Source organism: Podarcis erhardii (assembly GCF_964252035.2).
Source record: "Podarcis erhardii genome assembly, chromosome: 15".
In the NCBI taxonomy this organism is placed as follows: Eukaryota; Metazoa; Chordata; class Lepidosauria; order Squamata; family Lacertidae; genus Podarcis; species Podarcis erhardii.
In genome coordinates, this window is record NC_138505.1 from 11,408,856 (window position 1) to 11,431,067 (window position 22,212).

Genomic DNA, 22,212 nt, shown 5'->3' on the forward strand with positions numbered 1-22,212 from the left:
GTTTAATTTTTTTAAAAAAACGATTGTCTTTTTCTAGCTGTTCTTATTTTTATCTGTAAGCCACCTTGAGAAAAAAGGCGGGGTGTAATATAAATGTGCACATATTATAAATATATAGTAAGGAGCCCCATGCAAATCAATAGTCCTCGCTCCCGAATAAATAAACAAAAAGAGCACAGGATCTCAGCCTGCGGGAACCGGGACTGGACGGGAAACCCTTAAGGTCTTCAGCAGACGCGCGTTGCCCCCTCCTCCACCGCCAGCTCAAAAGCACCCTTCCGCCCTTGCTTGCCTTTGACGACGGAAGTAGGGCAGTGACGTCACCCTGCGCCCTCTTCCTGCTTGGGGTTGGGCGGGGGGACCCTGGAGCGAGTGGCGCCTCGGCAAGATGGCGGTGTCTCTATTAAGGTGACTGCGGGAGGGGGGAGAAGACGGGAGCGAAGCGCTGGGAGGGAAGAGAAGGAGTGGGAGGCGGGGTGGGGGTCATTCCTGGCTGTCTGGGAAATGGGGCGTTTTCTGTGAGGGGGCCCTTTGTGGGGGGGCACCTGTGCCCTTGGGTGCGACTGGGTGACATTGGTTTTTACCCTGAAGGTGTGGGGTTTTTTAGCGCCGTTCCGTTATCCTCTTGCAGAAACTGAAATGCAAACCTAAAGAGTTTTGTTATCCTGCTGCATGTACAAAGTGCGTTTTCACGTACACTAGCAGGCTGTGCCTGCCTTTCTGCTTGCATGCACACGCACCACACCTGTCAGCACATGGGTGCATAATGTTTTTGCGGTGTCACATATCCCTGTGCGCATTTAAACTTGTGTGTGCAGAGAGATGTAATCTGTGTCTGTATGCACTCACTCGCAAGCCCCGCAGATGTAAGATGCACGCATTTAAGCATTAGGTGCATAGCTAAGTATATGCATATAAGTATATAAGTATATGCTGTTGTTCATATTATTATTTAATTTATTACCCACCCTTCACATTAAGGTCCCAGGGTGCAGTACAGCATTAGAACACAAAATTGCAACGCTACATTAAAACAGTCTGATACTACTGTACTTACGTAGTTTCAAACATAGTTAACGACAAAGTTCATTTGGTGTATGTAGCATGAGGCTCTTAATCTCAGGGTCGTGTGTTAGAGACCCACATTAGGTGAAAGATTCTTGCATTGCAGGGGGTTGGACTAGATGATCTTCGTGGTGCCTTCCAACTCTACAAATCTGTGATTCTGTATAGAAACAGGTGTTCATCTAGACATATGCAAATGTGCATTCGGAGATGTATAATGAATGCATTTCTGGTTTATGTATATTGTCATACATAAAAATGTATGAGCATTCATCCATTTGCAAGCAAGTACTGTGTCCAGTTCTGGGCACCACAGTTCAAGAAGGACACTGACAAACTGGAACGTGTCCAGAGGAGGGCAACCAAAATGGTCAAAGGCCTGGAAACGATGCCTTATGAGGAACGGCTAAGGGAGCTGGGCATGTTTAGCCTGGAGAAGAGGAGGTTAAGGGGTGATATGATAGCCATGTTCAAATATATAAAAGGATGTCACATAGAGGAGGGAGAAAGGTTGTTTTCTGCTGCTCCAGAGAAGCGGACACGGAGCAATGGTTCCAAACTACAAGAAAGAAGATTCCACCTAAAGATTAGGAAGAACTTCCTGACAGTAAGAGCTGTTCGACAGTGGAATTTGCTGCCAAGGAGTGTGGTGGAGTCTCCTTCTTTGGAGGTCTTTAAGCAGAGGCTTGACAACCATATGTCAGGAGTGCTCTGATGGTGTTTCCTGCTTGGCAGGGGGTTGGACTCAATGGCCCTTGTGGTCTCTTCCACCTCTAGGATTCTATGATTCTAAGTTTGTGCACACATGTACACAAGCCCCACAGATGCATTACACACACATGCCATGTATATTTTAATTGAGATTCCTGCATTGCAGGGGGTTGGACTAGATGACCCTTAGGGTCCCTTCCAGCTCCACAATTCTATGATTGCATGTCAGTGTTATGTGCCTATGCATGTTTCTGCAAATGCATTTATTTGTGACGCACCTACCCATAAACCCCCACAGCTGTGTTATGCTTATGCATTCATTACATGTCCACAGGCATTTCCACAAACTGAGACACATGTGTTTGCACACAAGCAGACATGCTGGTGGCCTTCTCCACACACAGAAGCCATGCACACAGAAGGAGGCAATGAGACTGCACCCCTGACCCTGCCTCTAATGTCCTGTTCTGTGTCAGCCCTGCCCCATGGACATTTGTGTGCTGTTATAGGTACCTGCACCAGGAAAACCTATGTGTGAACAACTTTTCACACGTTTGTGTTCCAATGATCAGAACCCCTGATCATGCATGGGTCCAGATCACATGCAAGCCTATGCATGACCTGTCATTTGCCTGTTGATTTTCCCAGTATAGATACCAGTGTCAGTGTGCCAGTGTTCAAGGCATAGGGCCTTGCATGATGTCAGCAATGCAGTCCCATCAGCCTCTTCTCCATGTGGGCAAAGCTTCTACATGTAAAGTACATGTGACACCTTTAAGACAACCAGCAAACTATTAGGGAGCACACTTTGGTTGTCTATTTCCTCCAATGCATGAAGCATAATCTTAAATTATGGCAGTTGTGTATGTGCTTTGATGGGCAGGGATGAAGAGGAGTGAGGCCAAATGGAAAGGAAATCCGTGAAAAACAGACACCAATAAAAGCAGAATTGTTAGTATTACTGTCACCAAGGCAATGTTGGTGCGAACGCAAATATCCTGGCACTGGTAACCTAATTAATACCATGTAGTGCGATTAAAAACCCATTATCCTGATTCAGTCACAGGTTTTCGTTTGATTGAATTTCTTCATCAGTTGTGATTCAATTTCACACTGGAGTTTACCCTGAAAGCTCTTTGTTTCAGAATGGCTACTTCTAAGTTCAGTAGGCAAGTGTCCAGTGAGGCTGAAATATTCTCCAACTAGTTTCTAAATGCTGCCCTTTCTGAAGCCTGTTGTGTGTTCATCTATTCTTTTGTGTACATGTGCTTGTTGCACTGCAAACATGGGTCTCTGCTTGTGCATAAGCTGAAATGCATGCATGAGTTTGTGAGAGTGTTTGCCTTGCATGCGTACACTTACATGTGTGCTTCATTGCAGTCAGATGTGCATAAGCTGAAATGCACAAATAATATATTTGTGGCACTTGTGAGCATGCGTGCAGTTGTACATCTCTGTGTGTCCATAAGTTTAAATACATATGCTGGCTTGTGGCATTGTGAATATGTCTTAGAGTATGCATGCTTTATTGTATGGAAGTGTGCAGTAGCCGTAAAGAATATGTAACCATTTTGTGGAACTATGCACAGGCTGTGTATATGCATCTCTGAACAACTGAGCTTAAATGCATGTGCAGGTTTATGGTATTGTAGTCATATATGCCCATGCTTTATTGATGTGGGTTTAGATGCGCACATCTAAATTTAACATTTGTAGGTTTGTGAAATTGCAAATATCTGTGAGAGCACCTGTCTGTGTGCATACGTGCATACAATATGAAAGGTGTGCATACATGTGCAACATTGAACACATGTGCCTGTATGTGTGAGTTGGTTCCCACATGTATGTGCATCACTTATCAAGTGGCAACTTATGTGTGAATGAGCTGTCACAGTTCTGCCACCATGCTCAAGAGTTTTCTTTTCACCCAGTGCCAGTTCAGAAGCAATGCTTTTCCATGGAACCACTTCACATTCTCAACCGCCCTGCAGAAAATAATAATGGGAAGCATCCTAGTTACAGAAAAATAACCATCACACTTTGCCACTCGCTTCCTACAAAACATGTTCATCAACAGGCTTTCAGCTGGTCTCAATTCTTATTTCTTTGCCCCTCTTTCCTGCCTCATTTTGACCTGCCTGTATCTCATTTCTAGGGGAAATCAGCAAAATTGGCACTGTCGACACAGGCTGCCATATGTCCGGATTTCCGCCCAGACGCTGCTGTCACGTGCAGGATTCTGGATATGTCTGGGAAATTCCGGACGTATGGCAACCCTAATTTTACCCAAACCTCCCAGGATTCTTGGAAGGAACCTGATCTGGCAAAGTGGGGTAACTCGAAACCGGAGAGAAAGTCCTTCACACAGTGCATTGTTAAATTATAGAGTGTGCTCCCACAGGAGGTTAGAATGGCCACCAACTTGGATGGCTTTAGAAGAGGAATAGACAAATTCATGGAGGAGAGAAGGCTACCAGCTGCAGTGGCTATATTCTGTCTCCACTGACAGGCAGCCACAGAGGCAGTTGCAAGGAATCTCAAGAGAAGAGAGTACATATTGCAGCCACGTCCTGCTTGTGGGCTTCTCACAATAATCCGGAAGACCACTGTAAGAACAGGATTCTGGGCTAGGTATGCCTTAGGCCTGATCCAGCAGTCCTCTGCTTATAAGCAAGTTTTCTTTTTTATGTGTCAATTATCTCCAACACTAGTGTGTCCTTTAGACAAAGTCCACTCCAGTCTCCATCTCTAAACTCCTCGAGCTATGGCCTTGTGAATCACTGGTTTTTTGCTGGTGTGTCACCTTTGAATGTCAGCCTGACAACATCTTGACGGGATCTGTCTAGAATAGCTCCTGTAGCTTGCAGGGGTGTGTTTGTCTGTAATAAAAAAAAAAGAAATTGAAACCCTTAATTTACCTCTTGCTCATGGTGTCAGTTTGCGACTGAAATGTGATGCTCACTGCACTGAAACAATGACCTGCTATTTTGCTAGCGCTTCAGGTGTGACAAATGGCCTCTGCAGAATGAAATGAAAGTTTGTTTTCCTTCTTGCTTTCGCCCCACCAGAAGCCTGCAGACCTTTACCCTTTAGGGGTCCAGGCATGAAATAACTGCTTTTTATTATTGGCAGGGCTGGTTTTTCTCACCCATCTTGGATATTTTGTGTTTAGTGAGCAAATTAAAATGAGCTGCATTTCAAGGATGGAGATGTGAAGGACTGTATGTTTGATTTTGTGTGTGTGATGCACAGATGCACACGAATATATTCCCCCTTTCATTAATTTTTAAAAGAAGATTTAACGTACTGATAGACAAATACATAGCAAGCATTCATCTTTCAAAATTATGTACACACATTCCTTCAGCTCGATATACATAGATTTATATTAAATCTGTAATAAGTCACTGTTAGATCAATAAATATTTAAAACCTTTTATGAAATCCATATACTGTATAGCATCTCTTCGGATGGATCTGTGAGAGTTTTGCAGCGGAAGCTGGGGAATTGCAACCAACTCCATTTCTGTCCCTTAATGGTTTGAATGGGTGGTTTCACATTTTATTTAAAAGCCTGGGCAGCCTGAACCTAGATGTAAGCAGACCTGAAATATACCGTATTTTTCGCTCTATAAGATGCACCAGATCATAACACGCACCTAGTTTTTGGAGGAGCAAAACAAGAAAAAAAATATTCTGAATCCGAGAAGCCAGAACAGCAAGAGGGATTGCTGCGCTGCTGTTCTGGCTTCTGGGATAGCTGCACAGCCTGCATTCGCTCCATAAGATGCACACACATTTCCCCTTACTTTTTAGGAGGGAAAAAGTGAGTCTTATAGAGCAAAAAATACGGTAATCCATTTCAGACTCATCCATCTAATAGCTGTTATTGTTTGCCACTGAAGAAGACTGCCTGGTCAAAATGCTTTTGGCAATATTGGATTGTGATTTACTTAAACCAATGGGAAGCTGGCGATATATTTCTCTGGCTGTGTAGTACACACCATATATTTAAAGTACATTCTCCCCCTCCCAATTTGTTTTTACCCCTTAAAGAACTATAGTTCCCAGCACCCTTGGCAAACTACAGTTCACAGAACTCGGGGGCAGGCGGGCCTGTGCTTTAAATGTATGCTGTGTACACAGCCTTAGCTGCAGTGCCAACATTTTATTTCGTTATTGTGTCGGAAAGTTTTAGACACATACACACCCCAGTATAATAACAATAATGGTTTATGTGTGATTATCGAGCAAAACGTGTTGTGTTTTCATGCTTCCTGTCTTGCACTGTGTCTTGGTGGGAAGAATAAGGCTTCAGTTGTAAATTCAAAGAGCCCTTTTGTCTTTCAGATTAGCCAGCCGGCGATGCCTCTGTGTTCGTCTCGGACCGGGACTCTCCACGCGGCAGTGAGTTTATGACAGTAAAAAAAATGGGCTTTTGTTAATTCTCCTCCTGCTGTTTGGATCCTTGCAAGATTCACTCCTCTGCCAGTTTGTTCTCCCATAATTCATGGGCCATTAAAATGGCTGGCTAGCTGTTAATGCTGTGATTGGCACTTTATAGAATCTGCAGGTGCTGCTCTCAGGAAATATAAATCAAAGGGCTGGTTTCTTGCCAACGGCTTGGCTTCAGATGGCCCTTTCCATTCACCCTCTGTCTCTGTGCCCCTCCACCACACCCTTATTTATTGCAAACAAAAGTTGTCCCTAAACAAGCTTCTGATCAGAGCCCTACAGGAGAGGAAGTTGGTGCATCAATTTTATTCTATTATTTAAACAATTTCCCTCTTTTTAAAAAATAACCCTGCTCTTCACCTCTACAAAACTCCTTACAGAAAACAAATGAGGTTGATCCCATCCTCAGACTTACAGTGTCCTATTTTAGAAGACCAAAAGAAGGAAAAGGGGTGGGGAGGAAGGAGGAATAATAACCACAGCAAAAGTTATGCACCTCCGGTTTGAGGCATTGTTCGTTTAACAAACCATGAGCCGCCCATGAGTCACCCATGAGATGATCGAACCATGGCTTTCCCTCCCATTTTAGGACCCCCCTGTTCTCTTGATTGCAATGCAGTATCTTCCCATGTTCCTAAGCATGGCACAGGCCCCAGCGCCATTGTCCTCTCCTGTATTTTCTTTTCCAGCGTGGTCCCCATGGCAACGACGGCAAAGGAGGAGATGGCCCAGTTTTGGGAGAAGAACACCCGATCCAACCGTCCTCTGTCCCCTCATGTCACCATCTACCAGTAAGAGCTGGCTTTGTTTAAGAAGGGAGGCGTTCACATTTCCAGTTAATTGAGATAAAGAGCAAGATTTAGGACTAGCACCGGGACGGGGTTGGTGGGTGTTTTTTTGCAGCACGTCGTCAACACAATTTATACTGGGCCGATCAGACATCATTCCACTTTATTAGATGTTCTGCAAGGTTTCCCCAAGGCTTACCGCATTATTGCCATCTTCTGCTACAGGTTCAGAGTTCCTGTGTTATATATACAAAGCCCCGAGCTGCTTTGGCTCAGGATACCTTAAGGACCACCTGAGCCTTTGTATCCCAGCTGGATCACTGAGATCACCCAGAGGAACCCTTTGCCACGTTGGCAGGAATCCTGAAAGGGCAGTCGACGAAAGAGCGGCTTACTTAAAGGGAAAGGGGTGGACATTTGGATTTGATGCTGCTGCACACCACAGGGGAAGGGCTGTACCTCGGTGGTTAGAGCATCAGTTTTGCATGCAAGTTCAATCCCTGGCTTCTCCAGGTAGGGCTAAGACTCCCTGTCTGAAACCTTGGCTCACTATAAAGCAGCTTCCTATATTCTATTGGCTCCCTGGATGCGGAATTCACACCCTGATCCCCTTGCAGCATCCTATTCCTTCTTTCTTCACAGTGGTGCTCGGAAGGTCCGCTGCTTTCCCTTTAAGCCGGTCTCTCTTTCTTCCACCGCCCCTCCAGGATTCCTGCCATTGTGGCCAAGTCATTCCTCAGCCACCTCCGTAGATTCCTCCATCCCTTCTCCTCATCTGGCTGGATTCCTGGCATAATTCTGGGTACAGGCACAGAATGAGCTGGAACAGTTTCTCCATCCTAAGTGATTTACACTTGGAGAGTCGCCAATTCTCCCCCCTCCTTCTCCAAATCAGTTCTGTTTTGAGTTTATTAATAGCCCACATACACAAACAAGATCCCAAACTCAATATTTGACTCCATATAGTGAGGGGGAAATAAAATAAAAAGTACAAGCAATTCCACTAACTGCAACTGTGCATTGCAGCTGAGGAGAGGGCCTTCTCTGTGGTGGCCCCTAAACGGAGGAATTCTGTCCCCACCACAGAGGTGCATTTGGCACACCTTCATTCTGCAGTTTCTGTCATATGCTGAAGATACCTCTTTAGCCTGGTCTTTGACACCTGAGAGATGTACGGTACATATACGCATTAGGACCTGCTACCAGCTGTTTATTATTATTATTATTATTATTATTATTATTATTATTATTATTATTATTATTATTAATATCCCGCCCTCCCCAGCCAAAGCCGGGCTAAGAGCGGCTAACATCAAATGTATAACACATTAACATAAAATCAGACAATCAATTAAAATACATCCTCAAATCAGATCAGGATCAGAATAAAATCCAATCAGATGGCAACCCACAGATTAGGGTTGGGGACCTTAAATGCTCACCAGGCCCAACTGTTTGTGCTGAACTTACATGGGTCTGTGAGAAAAATTGGGAGGCCACTTTCATGCAAGTTCTTATGAAAGGGGAGGGGGAGTCGGACTGAACCCCGACCAAAGGCCTGTTGTGGCCATTAGTAGCCTCCTCGTCCATGGATTTGTCTAGCCCTCTTTTAAAGCCACGCTAGTTGGTGGCCATCGCTGCTTCTTATGGGAACAAACTGTGTTGCTTTTTGCACTGGGTGACTACATTGTCAGCATTGAGAGACCTCTTCCCTCTCTCAGCCTCTTTTATTTTTTTCTTCCATTGCAGTTAGATCTGTGCAAAATGTTATTTTTTTGGGTATTACTTTATGCTGATCTGTGTATTTAGTGCTGTCTGAATGCTGGGTCGTGAAGGTTTTATGTCGTTTACATAGGGATTTATTTATTTTTGGTGTGTCTTACTGGTTTCTGAAAACAGCCCAGGGACTTCGGTTGATAAGCAGTCTAGAAACAGAGTACAGTAGTTGAATAATCAATTGAAGAAAGGCTTTAAGACTCTGATGGGGAGCCATTTTGGCCCCTCGTTATCTCCTTCCACACTGTGGGCCAACTTTGACAGGTGGGTGGGGTCACTATGATGCTATGATGCGATCATGTGACCAAAGGGTGGCTTCTCCCCCTTCCATCTGCCAACGTTCTAGGGCAGAGAGAGGGGTTCCCTGCGAGGGAACATGCTAGCGAAGCAGGACCCAGTAGGATTTAACTCTCCGTTCATCAGCTGATGAGCAGAGGGCTCAATCCTGCTCTCTGCACGGGTGTGCTTCGCCAGTGTGTTCCTCATGGGAAATAGGCTGGTGAATCTGCAGCCAGCAGGACTTAACCCACCTATCAGTTTACATCAGCCAGCGGCACCAGCTGATTAGCCAGGTGGGTGTGGTTTGGAGGAAAGGGACTGGTGGGCCAAAGAAGAACCCGCTGGAAGGCCAGAGTGGGCCCATTGGCTGCAGGTTCCCCACTCCTTTTTTAAAAGAGTTTGGTGGGATGGGGTGGGGGAAGAAAGAGCTCTTGTGAACTGAATGTTGGTGGCAGTCCGGCTAGACTCTGCTGCCTTGCTTTGTGCCCAGTGTCACTGGCCTCTGTTTCTTCTTCTTTCAGCTGGTCCCTGCCCATGATGATGTCCATTTCTCACCGTGGCACAGGAGCTGCAATGAGCCTAGGTACTTTGGGGGTCTGTCCTTTGTCACCTTCCTCTGGACCCCACTCAGTGCCCTCCTTACAGCTGCGGCTCCCTCTGTGCAGAAGGCCTTTCTGCTGTGCTTGGGCTTCCCAGAGGCGCCTGGAGCAGTGGGAGAATGCTGCTGGATTTCAGGAAATGTGTTTTTTGCCTTACCATGGGGGCATGCATATGTGTCATGCATTTAAAAAGTGCTACCCCCCGCCCTTTGCAGTCTCAAGTGGTACAGTCCGCTCTCATGCCTGTCAACCAAGAGGCACCTCGCCAGATTCATCTCAAGCAGCCAGGGGAGATGGGGGAGCAGAAGAAGATTTTATTTTTTTAATGCCCTGGGCAAGTCAGGGCAGGCAGCAAAATGAGAATCATGACCACTGGGAAACAGCAGGACAGCTTGGGCCACGTTGGTCCTGCGCTTTGCAGGATGCTCCTTTGGCCGGGGTGGCGGGTGAAGTGTCCTGGGAGGGTTTTGCTGACCAGTGATGGGCAGGTGGGCAGGAAGGGAGCAGATCTAAGAGCAGCTTGGCAGTCTTCGCTCTTGCTGGCTCCGCCTGCCCTTCCCCACTGCCCCTGCCATCCATTCTGGCAGTGCCATCTGGAAACAGGAAGGAGAAGCCTTGAGGCTTAAAAGGAAGGAGCTGCCGCTGCCGCCGCCGCCACTCTTCCAGCCAACCCAGGCGCTCTCATCAAGCTGTCCTTATTGCGTATCAGCTGTCCCCGGCGCATGTCAATGCAGCTCTGCGTCCCAGCTCTCCCCCACGGGGTTTGCCTCTCTTTGCTCAGCTAGCTGAGGTTGCCTGTGCATTGGTAGCTGATCTGTAATTTGCCTGGAAAGGAAACTTTCCTCCAGAAGCTTTAAGGGGCTTTGTCAAAGCTCGAGCCACTGCTAATCTGGCCTTGCTTGTAGCTGTTCTGTGTCTCGCCCTGATGGATGCTCCTTACTGTAGTTGGTGGCCTTATAAGCTGAGCAGAACCATCGTATTAAGCCACTTGGATTGAATTCGCCATTTTAATGTATTGTAGTGTCTGATGGTTGGAGTTCTCTGTCCAGGGCTGATCAGTGCCTGCAAAACACCCCTTTTGCTCAGCTGCCTCTTTACCTGCCGCACGCTAGGTGTATGGCTTGTCTTGGAGGTGTGTCCTGGGCGTAGGTTCTCCGGCAGCATGTAACTTGCAAAGCACAGGTAGCAAATGTGAGAGGTTTTTCAGGGGCCTGAGAGTGGTATGTCTGCCTCCCATATCCTTAGCATCCCTGGGTGCCCCCAGACAGCCAGAATTTCACAGAAGGGGCTCAAGCTCAAACTGAAGCCGGAGGTTTTTGCAAATAAAGCAGATTAAAGTGCTCTGTTGCCATTGCACACCATTGCACAACAAATCCACTTTTCCCCCTAAGATAAGGTCTTGTTACATATGAACATAAAAAGAATGTGTTGGTTCACGCCCTTGTCACATCTAGTCCCACATCCTGTTCTCCCGGGGCTAAACAGATGCCTCAGGGGCCAGGCCTTGAGCTGGATCCCTTCACAAGAGGACTCTCCCCTCCTGCGGCTTCCAGAAATTGATATTCAGAAGCATTTCTGTCTCCAACTGTGGAGGCAGAGCATAGACTATCAATGGCCTTCTCCTACATGAATCAGTCTAATCCTCTTCGTGGGTTGCCATTACTGCCTCCCGTGAGAGTAGGTTTGCAGTTTGCAAAGCGAAAAGGTGGGAAACATGTTGAAAAGTGGGACAAATGAATGATTTTATGGAGAAACAGCTGAACACCCTGCAAAAAGTTCACGGTGGCTGTAGGGCGAATGCACATTGCTGTATAACTACCCTATGAACAGTGCTACTCACCATAAAGTTGTTGCAGTAAGTGCCCCACTTTTCACATGGGGGGGGGGGTTTAAGGTGCCAGTACTGCATGTCTTTGAGTACCCCCAGAAAAAAGCACTGTCTATGAACAAACGTGGGTGGCGCTGTGGGTAAAAGCCTCAGCGCCTAGGACTTGCCGATCGCATGGTCGGCAGTTCAAATCCCCGCGGCGGGGTGCGCTCCCGTCGTTCGGTCCCAGCGCCTGCCAACCTAGCAGTTCGAAAGCACCCCCGGTGCAAGTAGATAAATAGGGACCGCTTACCAGCGGGAAGGTAAACGGCGTTCCGTGTGCTGCGCTGCCTTGCCAGATGCAGCTTGTCACGCTGGCCATGTGACCCGGAAGTGTCTGCGGACAGCGCTGGCTCCCGGCCTATAGAGTGAGATGAGCGCACAACCCTAGAGTCTGGCAAGACTGGCCCGAACGAGCAGGGGTACCTTTACCTTTTTATGAACAAATCGGAATGAATGCTCAGACAAAAATCAGGCATAGTCCAGCCTCCGCATCAGCTTTGCGCAGAAGATTGCTCAATAAACAGGTTGTCCAAAGGAGCCCATTTCTCTTGTGTTTTTCTCCCCAGGGGTGTCGCTCTTCGGCTTAAGCGCTCTGATCCTCCCGGGACACTTTGCTGACTACTTGGATCTGATCAGGTCCCTTAGCCTGGGGCCTGCCCTCATCTACTCTGCAAAGTTTGCCCTGGCTTTCCCCTTGACCTTCCACACCTGGAACGGAATCAGGCATCTAGTGAGTAGCCCCTTTGGAATATGGATGCAACTGGGGAGCCTCTTGGCATAAAAGAGACAGTGGTGGTGTAGCGGTTAGAGCACTAGACTGGGACCTACAGACCAGGGTTCAGATCCCAACTCAGCCATGGAACTCACTGTTTGACCTTGTCCTAATCTTCCTTGCCCCATTGCTGCTGTTGTTAATATTAATCATTGATTTCATTCATTATTTTATTTATTTAATGTATTTGTTGCTTTTTATTTTTTTTTACCACTGTTACAATATGGAAGCAAACAGATTGAAGCCAGCATAAAATAAAGCAAAAAATAATAATTCTAAAGGGCAATCCTATTTTTAAAAGGCAGGAATAAAACAACCCACCAAGTCATGAAGCCCACAGAGAATTATAAGCCGAAGGCCTGGCTAAATGTTTTTGCCTGGTGCCTAAATATATTTATGAATTCTTCCCATGATGCATCCTAGAGCCATTTGCAATATAATGACATAAGTAATCACTGAGTTATTGGGAGGAGTTGCTGTGTATGTGTTCAGGATTGCAGGCCCATTTTTATTGAACTCCCCCCCCCCCCCAGTTGAAATTCTAGCCCTTACCAAAGACTTGTTTTTTTGCTAGAAGGCTTTTTAACTAAATTCTGATTTTATAGTTTCAGCTCACTTTTATTTTCACTCTACTGAGTCTGCAGTACACCGCTTAGAGGCGACTGTGATTTAAATGGCATACGAGCTGCTGAAGTAAACATATGAAAATAATTATACATAACAGTAGCACAATATTTAAAAAAATTAAAAATAGTAATAAATATTTTTAAAAAACAGATTAAAGCAACAGCACATGCACAAAATCAATTCAAACCGAAAGCAGGTGTCGACCGGGATAGAGATTTTAGAAGGCTTGTTGAAAGAAGAACTTTTTAAGCGCGTATCAGAAAGGCAGTAGAGAAAGCACCTGTCTGAAAGCGCTGTGGGAAGGAGTTCCTAATAATAATAATAATAATAATAGTAATAGTAATAATAGTAATAATATTTTTTTTATTTATACCCCGCCCTCCCCAGCCAAGGCCGGGCTCAGGGCGGCTAACAAGCAATAATAAAAACAAGTTGAATGAATACAACTAAAAAACAAGATTAAAATACAACATTAAAATATTGAAACATTAAAATATTAAAATGCAGCCTCATCACAGGAGGAGAAAGGAAAAAGAAAAGGAAAGGGAGGGAGGGAATCAAATTGGCTCCAAGCCAAAGGCCAGGCGGAACAACTCTGTCTTAAAGACCCTGCGGAAAGAAGTCAGATCCTGCAGGGCCCTGGTCTCATGAGGCAGAGCGTTCCACCAGGCTTGAAAAGGCCCTGGCTCTGGTTGAAGCTAATCTAACTTCCTTAGGGCCTGGGACCTATAGGGTGTTGCTATTTATGGACCTTGAGGCTCTCTGTGGGGCATACCGGGAGAGGCGGTCCCGTAGGTACGAGGGTCGTAGGCCGTGAAGGGCTTTAAAGGTCAAAAGCAGCACCTTAAATCTGACCCTGTACTCCACCGGGAGCCAGTGCAGCTGGAAAAACACTGGGGGCTGCCAGGCTGAAGACATAAAGTGTGAAGATAAATTGGGGAGACCCTTAGATGCCACCTGGAGCTCCTTGGAGGAAAAGCAGGATAGAAATGTAATAGTAATAAATAAGAAGGTGGCTGTCCTGGTATTCAGTGGTATACCGTCTCTGTACATGGAAGCTTTGCATTGGGGATTCTGCCAGAGGAACATTGCTTGCCCACACATTCAGCAGACAAAAGGGGGAGGTTGGGCTAGTGACAGGATGTCTCTGTGTGGGTAGCAGCCTGAGCCAGGATTAACTCGTGCAACACTGACCAACAGCTTTAAAAAACAACAGCCAGGTGCCTAAAAGCAAAGGGATGGAAAGAGTTGACTTCCTTACTTACTGTATTTTTCGCTCTATAGGACGCAATTTTCCCCCTCCAAAATTAAGGGGAAATGTGTGTGTGTCCTATGGAGCGAATGCAGGCTCCTTGGCTTCAGCAATAGCAACGCGAAGCCTCCGAAGCGCAGAGGGACCGTTCCCTCCGCGCTCCAGAGGCTACGCGTTGCTTTCGCTGAAGCCTGGAGAGCGAGAGGGATCAGTGCGCACCGACCCCTCTCCCTCTCCAGGCTTCAGCGAAAGCCGCCTAAAGCCTTTGGAGTGCAGCGGGACCTCACGCTGCGCTCCAAAGGCTTCGGGTTCCTTTTGCTGAAGCCGGGAGAGCAAGACTCTCCTGGCTTCAGCAGAGAGGGAGAGCTGCACAGCCCCTTCAGCGAAGCAGGAGGAGAAATGGAAGGGGCTCCGTTTCTCCTGCCGCTTCGCTGAAGGGGCGCTGAGCAGAGAGGGGGAGAATTTTTTTTTCTTGTTCTCCCCCTCTAAAACAAGGTGCGTACTATTGTCGGGTGCGTCCTATAGAGCAAAACATACGGTATTTACTTCCTATATTTATGACCCACCTATCCTTTGAAGAGTTCAAGGTGACACACAAGGTTCTCCCTCCTCATTTTATCTTCACAACAACCTTGCGAGGTAGGTCAGGGTGGGGGCAGGGAGTGGCCCAGGGTCACCCAGTGAGCTCAAAGCTGAGTGGGGATTTGAACTGCGGCCTCCCAGGTCTTCGTCCAGCACTCTAACCACTACACTACACATCCTGCGCCCCCAGAGAAAGGAGCAATCAGATTGCATGTTTGCATCCTTCTCTGCCATTTGCAGTGCTGCGAAGTGGCACTTCTTTTCAAAGCAATTAGATCTGTCAGCGTGTTTTCTCGCTGGGAGGGGCGGGGGGAGAGAACAACTGCTCTGATTGCTCACTTCTGGGACTCTGCAACATTCCCTTGAAAGCAGCTGACTCCGGGGCTGAGATTTGGGACAGACGGTTCTCTCTGGGAGAAGTGTGAGCTGTGTGTGTGTGTGTGTGTGTGTGTGTGTGTCTGTTTTTCTCCTTAGAGGAAAAAAAACCTTCTAAAGGCCAACCCACTGACTCCCTTGCCCAGCTCCTGGGCATCTTATGCCTCTCCGAATGAACATCTACTCTTCCCCTTGACTCCAGATAGTATGCATGGATTTCTTCTGCCTGCCCACGCCTCCCTTTGCTTTTGAAAAATAAGATCCGGAGGGCATTCTGGTTTACTGAGAGTCACAATCAGTGGCTGCCCCTTGGGGCAGGGGATGCCGATTGGTGGGCGCTGGGCTTGACAAATGGATTTTGCTCCCTGCGCATCAAGGGTGCCCTTGTACATTATTAGGGAGGCATAGAAGCTGCTGTCACTCGATACAAACGGCTGTCATCAGAAGCTGCCACAGGTAGAGAGAAGAATATTGCCAGGAGAAAGAAAAGAGTGATGTGTGCACTTCTCTCTCTCTCTCTCTCTCTCTCTCTCTCTCTTACTCGTTCTCTCTCTCTCTCACTCCACACACACACGCACCAGCATACAATTGCAGAAAGCAAGAGTGATCTGAGAGAAAACCCCACAAACTTGCAACACTGCACCCCAATACTATACACCTGTCAATTCTAGTGCAGCAGTTTGGACCTGCTTGCATGCAGAGGAACTGATCTGTGAGCTGGGAAATGCCTTGTGGTGTTGAAAGCCGAGTCGTAGGTAACAGCACTTCCCTGGACACCTCTGGGGAGTAGGAACCCTTTCCAGGGGACTAGGCAAGAGAGGTCTACAAACATTACTAGTATTTCTCTTTGAGGCCGCAAATTACTGGACAAGACAGGCTAGGGATGGCCGCAGGCATGGGTGTGCGTATTCATTTATGTATAGATCTATGCTGATTGTATGTCTGGTGTAAATTATGCAAATTACACCACCTACTTTGCGTAACGACTTGCACATAGCTCTTTCACGTGTTCACGGAGCTTCAGATGCATTCTTGAGAGGCAATCCTTGCAGTTCCCTCGCTGCGAGAAGCCAAGTTACAGGGAACCAGGCAGAGGGCCTTCTCAGTAGTGGCACCCGCCCAGTGGAATGCCTTCCCACCAGATGTCAAAGAGAAAAATAACTACCAAACTTGTAGAAGACATCTGAAGGCAGCCCTGCTTAGGGAAGCTTTTAATGTTTAATAGGTTGTTATATTTTAGTGTTTTATTGGAAGCCAGCCAGATTGGCGGGGTATAAATAAATTATTATTATTATTATTATTATTATTATTATTATTATTATTATTATTATTATTATTACAAGGGAACCTCCGACTCCATCAGCTGTCATCATGGTGGTGAAAGTGGGAGTGCAGCAGTGTCCAGAGGGGCCCAGGTTGAGGAAAGCTAGCGTACATGGTTTCTTACCCACCCACCCCACATTATCCTCCAAAGAACCTTGTGAGGTAGGCTAGTTTGAGATGCAGTGACCAGGCCGAAGTCACCCTGTGCGCTTCCTGGCTGAGTGGGGATTTGAAACGGTCTCCCTGGTACTAACCCAACACTCATAAAACAAGGGTGGCTAGTCTTGGGCTCTCCAGATACTGTTGGAATTACAATTCTCATCATCCCTGACCATTGGCCATGTTGGCTGGGACAGATGGGAGTTAATTATTTATTTCATAAAATGTATATAATGGTTTGCTAAAAGAATAAACCAGTGAAATAATTGGTTAAAAACGGCTGTTTAAAACAACACTTTTGCTTCCCTCTCTCTCCCTCTCTCTCTCTCTCTCGTAGGCATGGGACCTGGGCAAAGGATTCAAAATACCCCAGGTCTACCAATCCGGAGTCCTCGTCCTTATCCTGACAGTATTGTCCTCCATTGGGATTGCAGCAATGTGAAGCTGGGCGGAGCAGTCCTCCTCTCGTCCTCTACCACTCCTGAAATCCTGTTCTCTTCCATCTCTTGAACGGTTTAGTTCGTCAAAATCTCCGGAGCAGTAGAAGTTGAGGGACAGCTTTTTGGCTAGGGAAACAGTCTGGGGTGGGGGCAAATGGTTCACAAATCAGCACATAGTTTAATAGTAAATGGTAATGAGACGATTCTTTCCTCCTCAGATCCTCCCAGATTATTGTAGAACCACTCTTTTTCTGTTTTTATTTTAATGTCCCACATTATCAGCAGCCAGAGTTCAAGAAATCCCGCCCCCCCCCACAAGGGAAAGCCTAGGGCTGGATGCGCAAGATTCCAAAGATGGCCAACAGCAGCCGAGTCCTGATTGGCTAAGAAGCTAGCATACCCACAATGCACTGCTTGAGCCATTGCTTTCCTCAGCCGCATGCTTCTTTTCGTTTCTCTCTTCCCCACCCCCACCCCCAGTCTTCCCCCCAAAAAGGCTTGAGACAATACCAGCCTTTGTCCCCTGCCTAGGGGCTGAGGGAGCTCCATTAGCACACTGTGTGAGCGAGCGTGTGGGTATATTTTTCACGAGGACAAGGGTGGCCATTGATAAGCGAGGCTCGCAGGCAAGACCAGCACATTCAGCCGAAGCCACCTCCAGCGGCTGTCCTGTGCCTCACCCCTTTATCCCCAGAGTGATGGCAGCGGCCGTGAGGCTTCGGGCCTGTGGCTGCCTCTGCTAAGGTTGCTATGGCAACGTGCTGAAATGCTGCATTGCTCTCTTTGTAGGTGTGGGCCGCCAACATGGGCCAGGGGGAAAGAAAACAATGTCATCTTGGGCAAGGCCCGGTCTCATTGCTGCAGGTGTGAGGGGAGCCTTTGGCCCTCCAGCCAGACTCTGCCAAACTACAGCTCCCATCAGCCCCAACAAGCATAGCCAGTAGCCAAGGATGATGGGAGCTGTAGTTTGGCAAAGCCTGGAGGGAAAAAGCTTCCCCACACTGGCTCTGCTTGGGTGAAAGAACTCGAGTGGTGTAATTTCAGACCACTTGTATCCTGCTCGCCATCTTTGCAGATGGATCCGTCCTGATAATGGGGAAACTGCAGCCCTCCAGATGGTGTGGGACTACAACTCCCACCACCCATCACCGTTTGCCATGCTCACTGGGAATGATGGGCGTTGGGGGCCTCACATCTGCAAAGGCCACATGTTTCTCCAACCCTGTCGCAGACAAATTATCCTCTCGGACTCCGTAAATACAAGCTCATACTGCACTACCACCTCCTGAAATGTTAAAGCCAGACAGCTTTCCCTCCCCATGAATGAAGCTGGGTTGCCTCTCTCCACCCTCTGTTCTCCACAAATGAAGCTTCTCTGCAATCAGAACCATTGTTTGGGTTTTGTAAAGTTTCCACCTGTTTCTACTACTAATAAATTGTCCTCAACCTTGTGGGGCACATGAAGTTACTGGTGCTATTTATTTGACATGTTTCTGAATAATCAGGGTATATCACAGTGGGTCTCGTCTCATTCAGGTGTTGTATGTCTTGGGTGCAGAACCTGGCCTGGTTTAAAAATACATGGGCAGTTCCAAGGTCCTCTACCGCCCAAGTTTTCAGGAAGAGATTGGTAGCTTCCAACCCTTCTTCCTCAGGTGGAATCTGCAAACCCAGATCTTTTGTATGCAAGAATGTTCTCTGTTGCTGAGCAGAACTGGTGTGGTGGTGTGGTTCAGCTGTTGCACTAGGACCTGGGAGACCAGGGTTCAAATCATCACTTTGCCATGAAGCTCACTGCGTAACCTTGGGCTAGTCACTGTCTCTCAGCCTAACCTACCTCACAGGCTTGTTGTGAGGACAAAATGGAGCAGAGAATCATGTATATCACTTTGAGCTCCTGGAAGGAAAGCTGGGGTTTAAAAGGTAATATTAATAAATTGTAAGGGTGTACAGCCCACCTGTCCTGGGTTCTTTGAATTCAACCCCTCCATGACCATCTATCATAAAGGTAAAGGGACCCCTGACCATTAGGTCCAGTCGTGACTGACTCTGGGGTTGCGGCGCTCATCTCGCTTTATCGGCCGAGGGAGCCGGTGTACAGCTTCCGGATCATGTGGCCAGCATGACTAAGCCGCTTCTGGAGAACCAGAGCAGCGCACGGAAATGCCGCTTACCTTCCCGCCGGAGTGGTACCTATTTATCTACTTGCACTTTGACGTGCTTTCGGACTGCTAGGTTGGCAGGAGCAGGGACCGAGCAACGGGAGCTCACCCCGTCGTGGGGATTTGAACTGCCAACCTTCTGATCAGCAAGTCCTAGGCTCTGTGGTTTAACCCACAGCGCCACCCATGTCCCTTACCATCTGTCATAGGTGTGTGGAATTTTTGGCCCTCTGGATGCGCCTGAACTACATTTCCCATTATCCCTTGCTGCTAGCTATGCTTGCTGGGGCTGATGAGAATTGTACTTCAATAAGACTTGGCCAGAGATTCCCCAGTCCTAATCTCCCACAATGATAGGGATTTTTGCCCATATCAGGTGAGGTTGGTTGATCAGGGTGCAAAACCAGCTTGCAGCCTGCTCCAAAGCACATCTGGACATGTACCTGGTTAAATTAAAACGGAACGAGTGGGTCCCATAAATGGCTTTCAACTGTGACCCAGCTCCAAAAAAAAGGGCTGGTGACAATGAGGACCTGCAAAAAAATAATAATGTTGAGAGAGTGTTCCAGCTGGCTGTGCCTTCTTCCAGGATACAGTACTATACAGTGGTACCTCGGGTTAAGTACTTAATTCATTCCAGAGGTCCGTACTTAACCTGAAACTGTTCTTAACCTGAAGCACCACTTTAGCTAATGGGGCCTCCTGCTGCTGCCGCACCGCCGGAGCCCAATTTCTGTTCTTATCCTGAAGCAAAGTTCTTAACCTGAAGCACTATTTCTGGGTTAGCGGAGTGTGTAACCTGAAGCATATGTAACCCAAGGTACCACTGTATTCCATTTTACCTCCACCCGGTTCCACATGTTTCTCTCACACAAAGACACACACACTCGTATTTCACCAGGGTCTCCCCTCTCTTTTCTGCATTTCATGATGGAACAAAATGGGCCCACACTGATCATTTTTGGGTGTGTTGTTCCCCGCCAAGCCTTAGAAGTTCTTTCCCAAGATGGTTTTGTACTTCTGCACACCTTGGGATTCCTGCCCCCACAAGCCTGCTGTTATCTCCCCCTTGCTGGGGACCACATCAATCCGGTTTATGTCCATCTTTCTCAGATACACACAATATATTCCCGAGCGTTCCCTGCAGCCTTGTATCCTGCTAGACTTCAAAACTAAATCTGCAGTAAAGCATTAATGCTGAGCATAGATGAAGAACCCCCCACCTGCTTGGCAGTACCTGAATTTCTGATTCTAAAAAAACGGGTTGGTGGTGGGTGGTGGGAAAGAAGATCTAACCTGTCTGTCTGTCTCTCTCTCTCCACACTTCACAGTCTATTAAAAAGGGGAGACGAGTCCCAGATCTCCCGTGTGTTTTCTGAAAGCCTTCTCTTAAAAGCCTGGCTGCTTTGATGATCAAAAAAAGATGATCTAAGACTTTCCTAAGGAACAGGAGTTGTGACGGCTTTGCTTCTGTTAAATCAACTGTGCGTATCTATTACTGGGAAGAGTTTTACTGTCTAAATTTGCCCCCCCCCCCCCAAAAAATACTTTTTTTAAAAGAAAGAAATAATCTTCTGTACTTAATAAGGATGGAAGCCTTTCGAGTCCCAGAACCAGCAGCTTTCAAGTCAACCAATTAGCTTGGTTTCTCCCCCATACACACATCCCTTTTTAAAATGGGCTTGGCATTAACAGATGAGGTTGTGGGGTTTTTCTGTTGCTTTCTGCAGAGGTGGTTTCAGGGTGACACGACCGGCGTGACCGCGCTGCAGGGGGTGCCACAAAAATGCCGCTGCTTTCAGGATGCTGTGTGTTGGGTGTGGGTCTTCCCCATATCCTTTTCCAATTGGCATTTCCCAAACAAATCCCTCAAAAGCTCATTGGGGAGTTGCGCAATGGGGAAAGGTTAATGATGGCAGGCATTTCCTGAAGGGACAGCAGTCTTCTGTGACTGTGGTTGCCAGACTGTGACTTGAAGTCTCCAGGTTTGTCTGACCACCCTCAGGTGGCAAGGGTGGGCCTTGAATCTCCAGGTGAGCAAGAACACCATATACAGTGGTACCTCAGGTTACAAACTTTTCGGGTTACAGACTCCTCTAACCCGGAAGTAGTACTGCGGGTTAAGAACTTTACCTCAGGATGAGAACTAAAGTGGTGCCTCAGGTTAAGAACAGTTTCAGGTTAAGAATGGACCTCCAGAATGAATTAAGTATGTAACCAGAGGTACAACTGTATAGCAAGCTTCAGCCCAACAGAAGTTGACTGTATAGATAGGATAGGATATATAGACAGGACACTCAGGAAAGGAGAGCTGTGCTTCTCCCCTCCCTCCTCCCCTCTCCCATTTAATCTTCATTACTGTATAGACTTAAAGATGTCATAGGTAAAGGGACCCCTGACCATTAGGTCCAATCGTGGCCGACTCTGGGGTTGCGGCCCTCATCTTGCTTTACTGGCCGAGGGAGCCGGCGTACAGCTTCTGGGTCATGTGGCCAGCATGACTAAGCCGCTTCTGGCGAACCAGAGCAGCACACAGAAATGCCATTTACCTTCCCGCTGGAGTGGTACCTATTTATCCACTTGCACTTTGACGTGCTTTCGGACTGCTAGGTTGGCAGGAGCAGGGACCGAGCAACGGGAGTTCACCCCGTCGCGGGGATTCGAACCGCCGACCTTCTGATCGGCAAGTCCTAGGCTCTCACCCACGTCCCTAGGGGAGGTCAAACCTCCCCCCCATGGCATCACTGCATCCCTCCACTAAGTCTCAGGTTTGAGTCCTGAAATCTCGGGGTCTGGGATGCTGCTCCTGAGCTGGCAACGCTGTCTGTGCTAGACTGTAGCTTAGGGGGCTCCTTTCACACCTTCCAAGGGGGTGCTCTTAGTTTGCATCAGGACTTTGCTCTAACAAGGCAGGGCAAGATTTCATGGGTTTATCTTAAGTGAGGGTACATTTCTAGGAGCTGAATGTGGTCCCCAA

The 22,212-nt window shown here is 47.3% G+C and overlaps 1 protein-coding gene across 1 annotated transcript; it reads left to right on the top strand.

The window, feature by feature from the left end:
- Nucleotides 1-331: 331 nt before the first annotated feature.
- On the top strand, nucleotides 332-18,523 carry SDHC (succinate dehydrogenase complex subunit C). The gene is made up of 6 exons (XM_081841431.1): nucleotides 332-408; nucleotides 6,127-6,183; nucleotides 6,921-7,022; nucleotides 9,596-9,657; nucleotides 12,110-12,273; nucleotides 16,971-18,523. Exons 1-6 carry the CDS (start codon nucleotides 389-391, stop codon nucleotides 17,073-17,075), a joined length of 510 nt encoding a protein of 169 aa, XP_081697557.1. The 5' UTR covers nucleotides 332-388; the 3' UTR covers nucleotides 17,076-18,523.
- The last annotated feature ends 3,689 nt before the right edge of the window (nucleotides 18,524-22,212 follow it).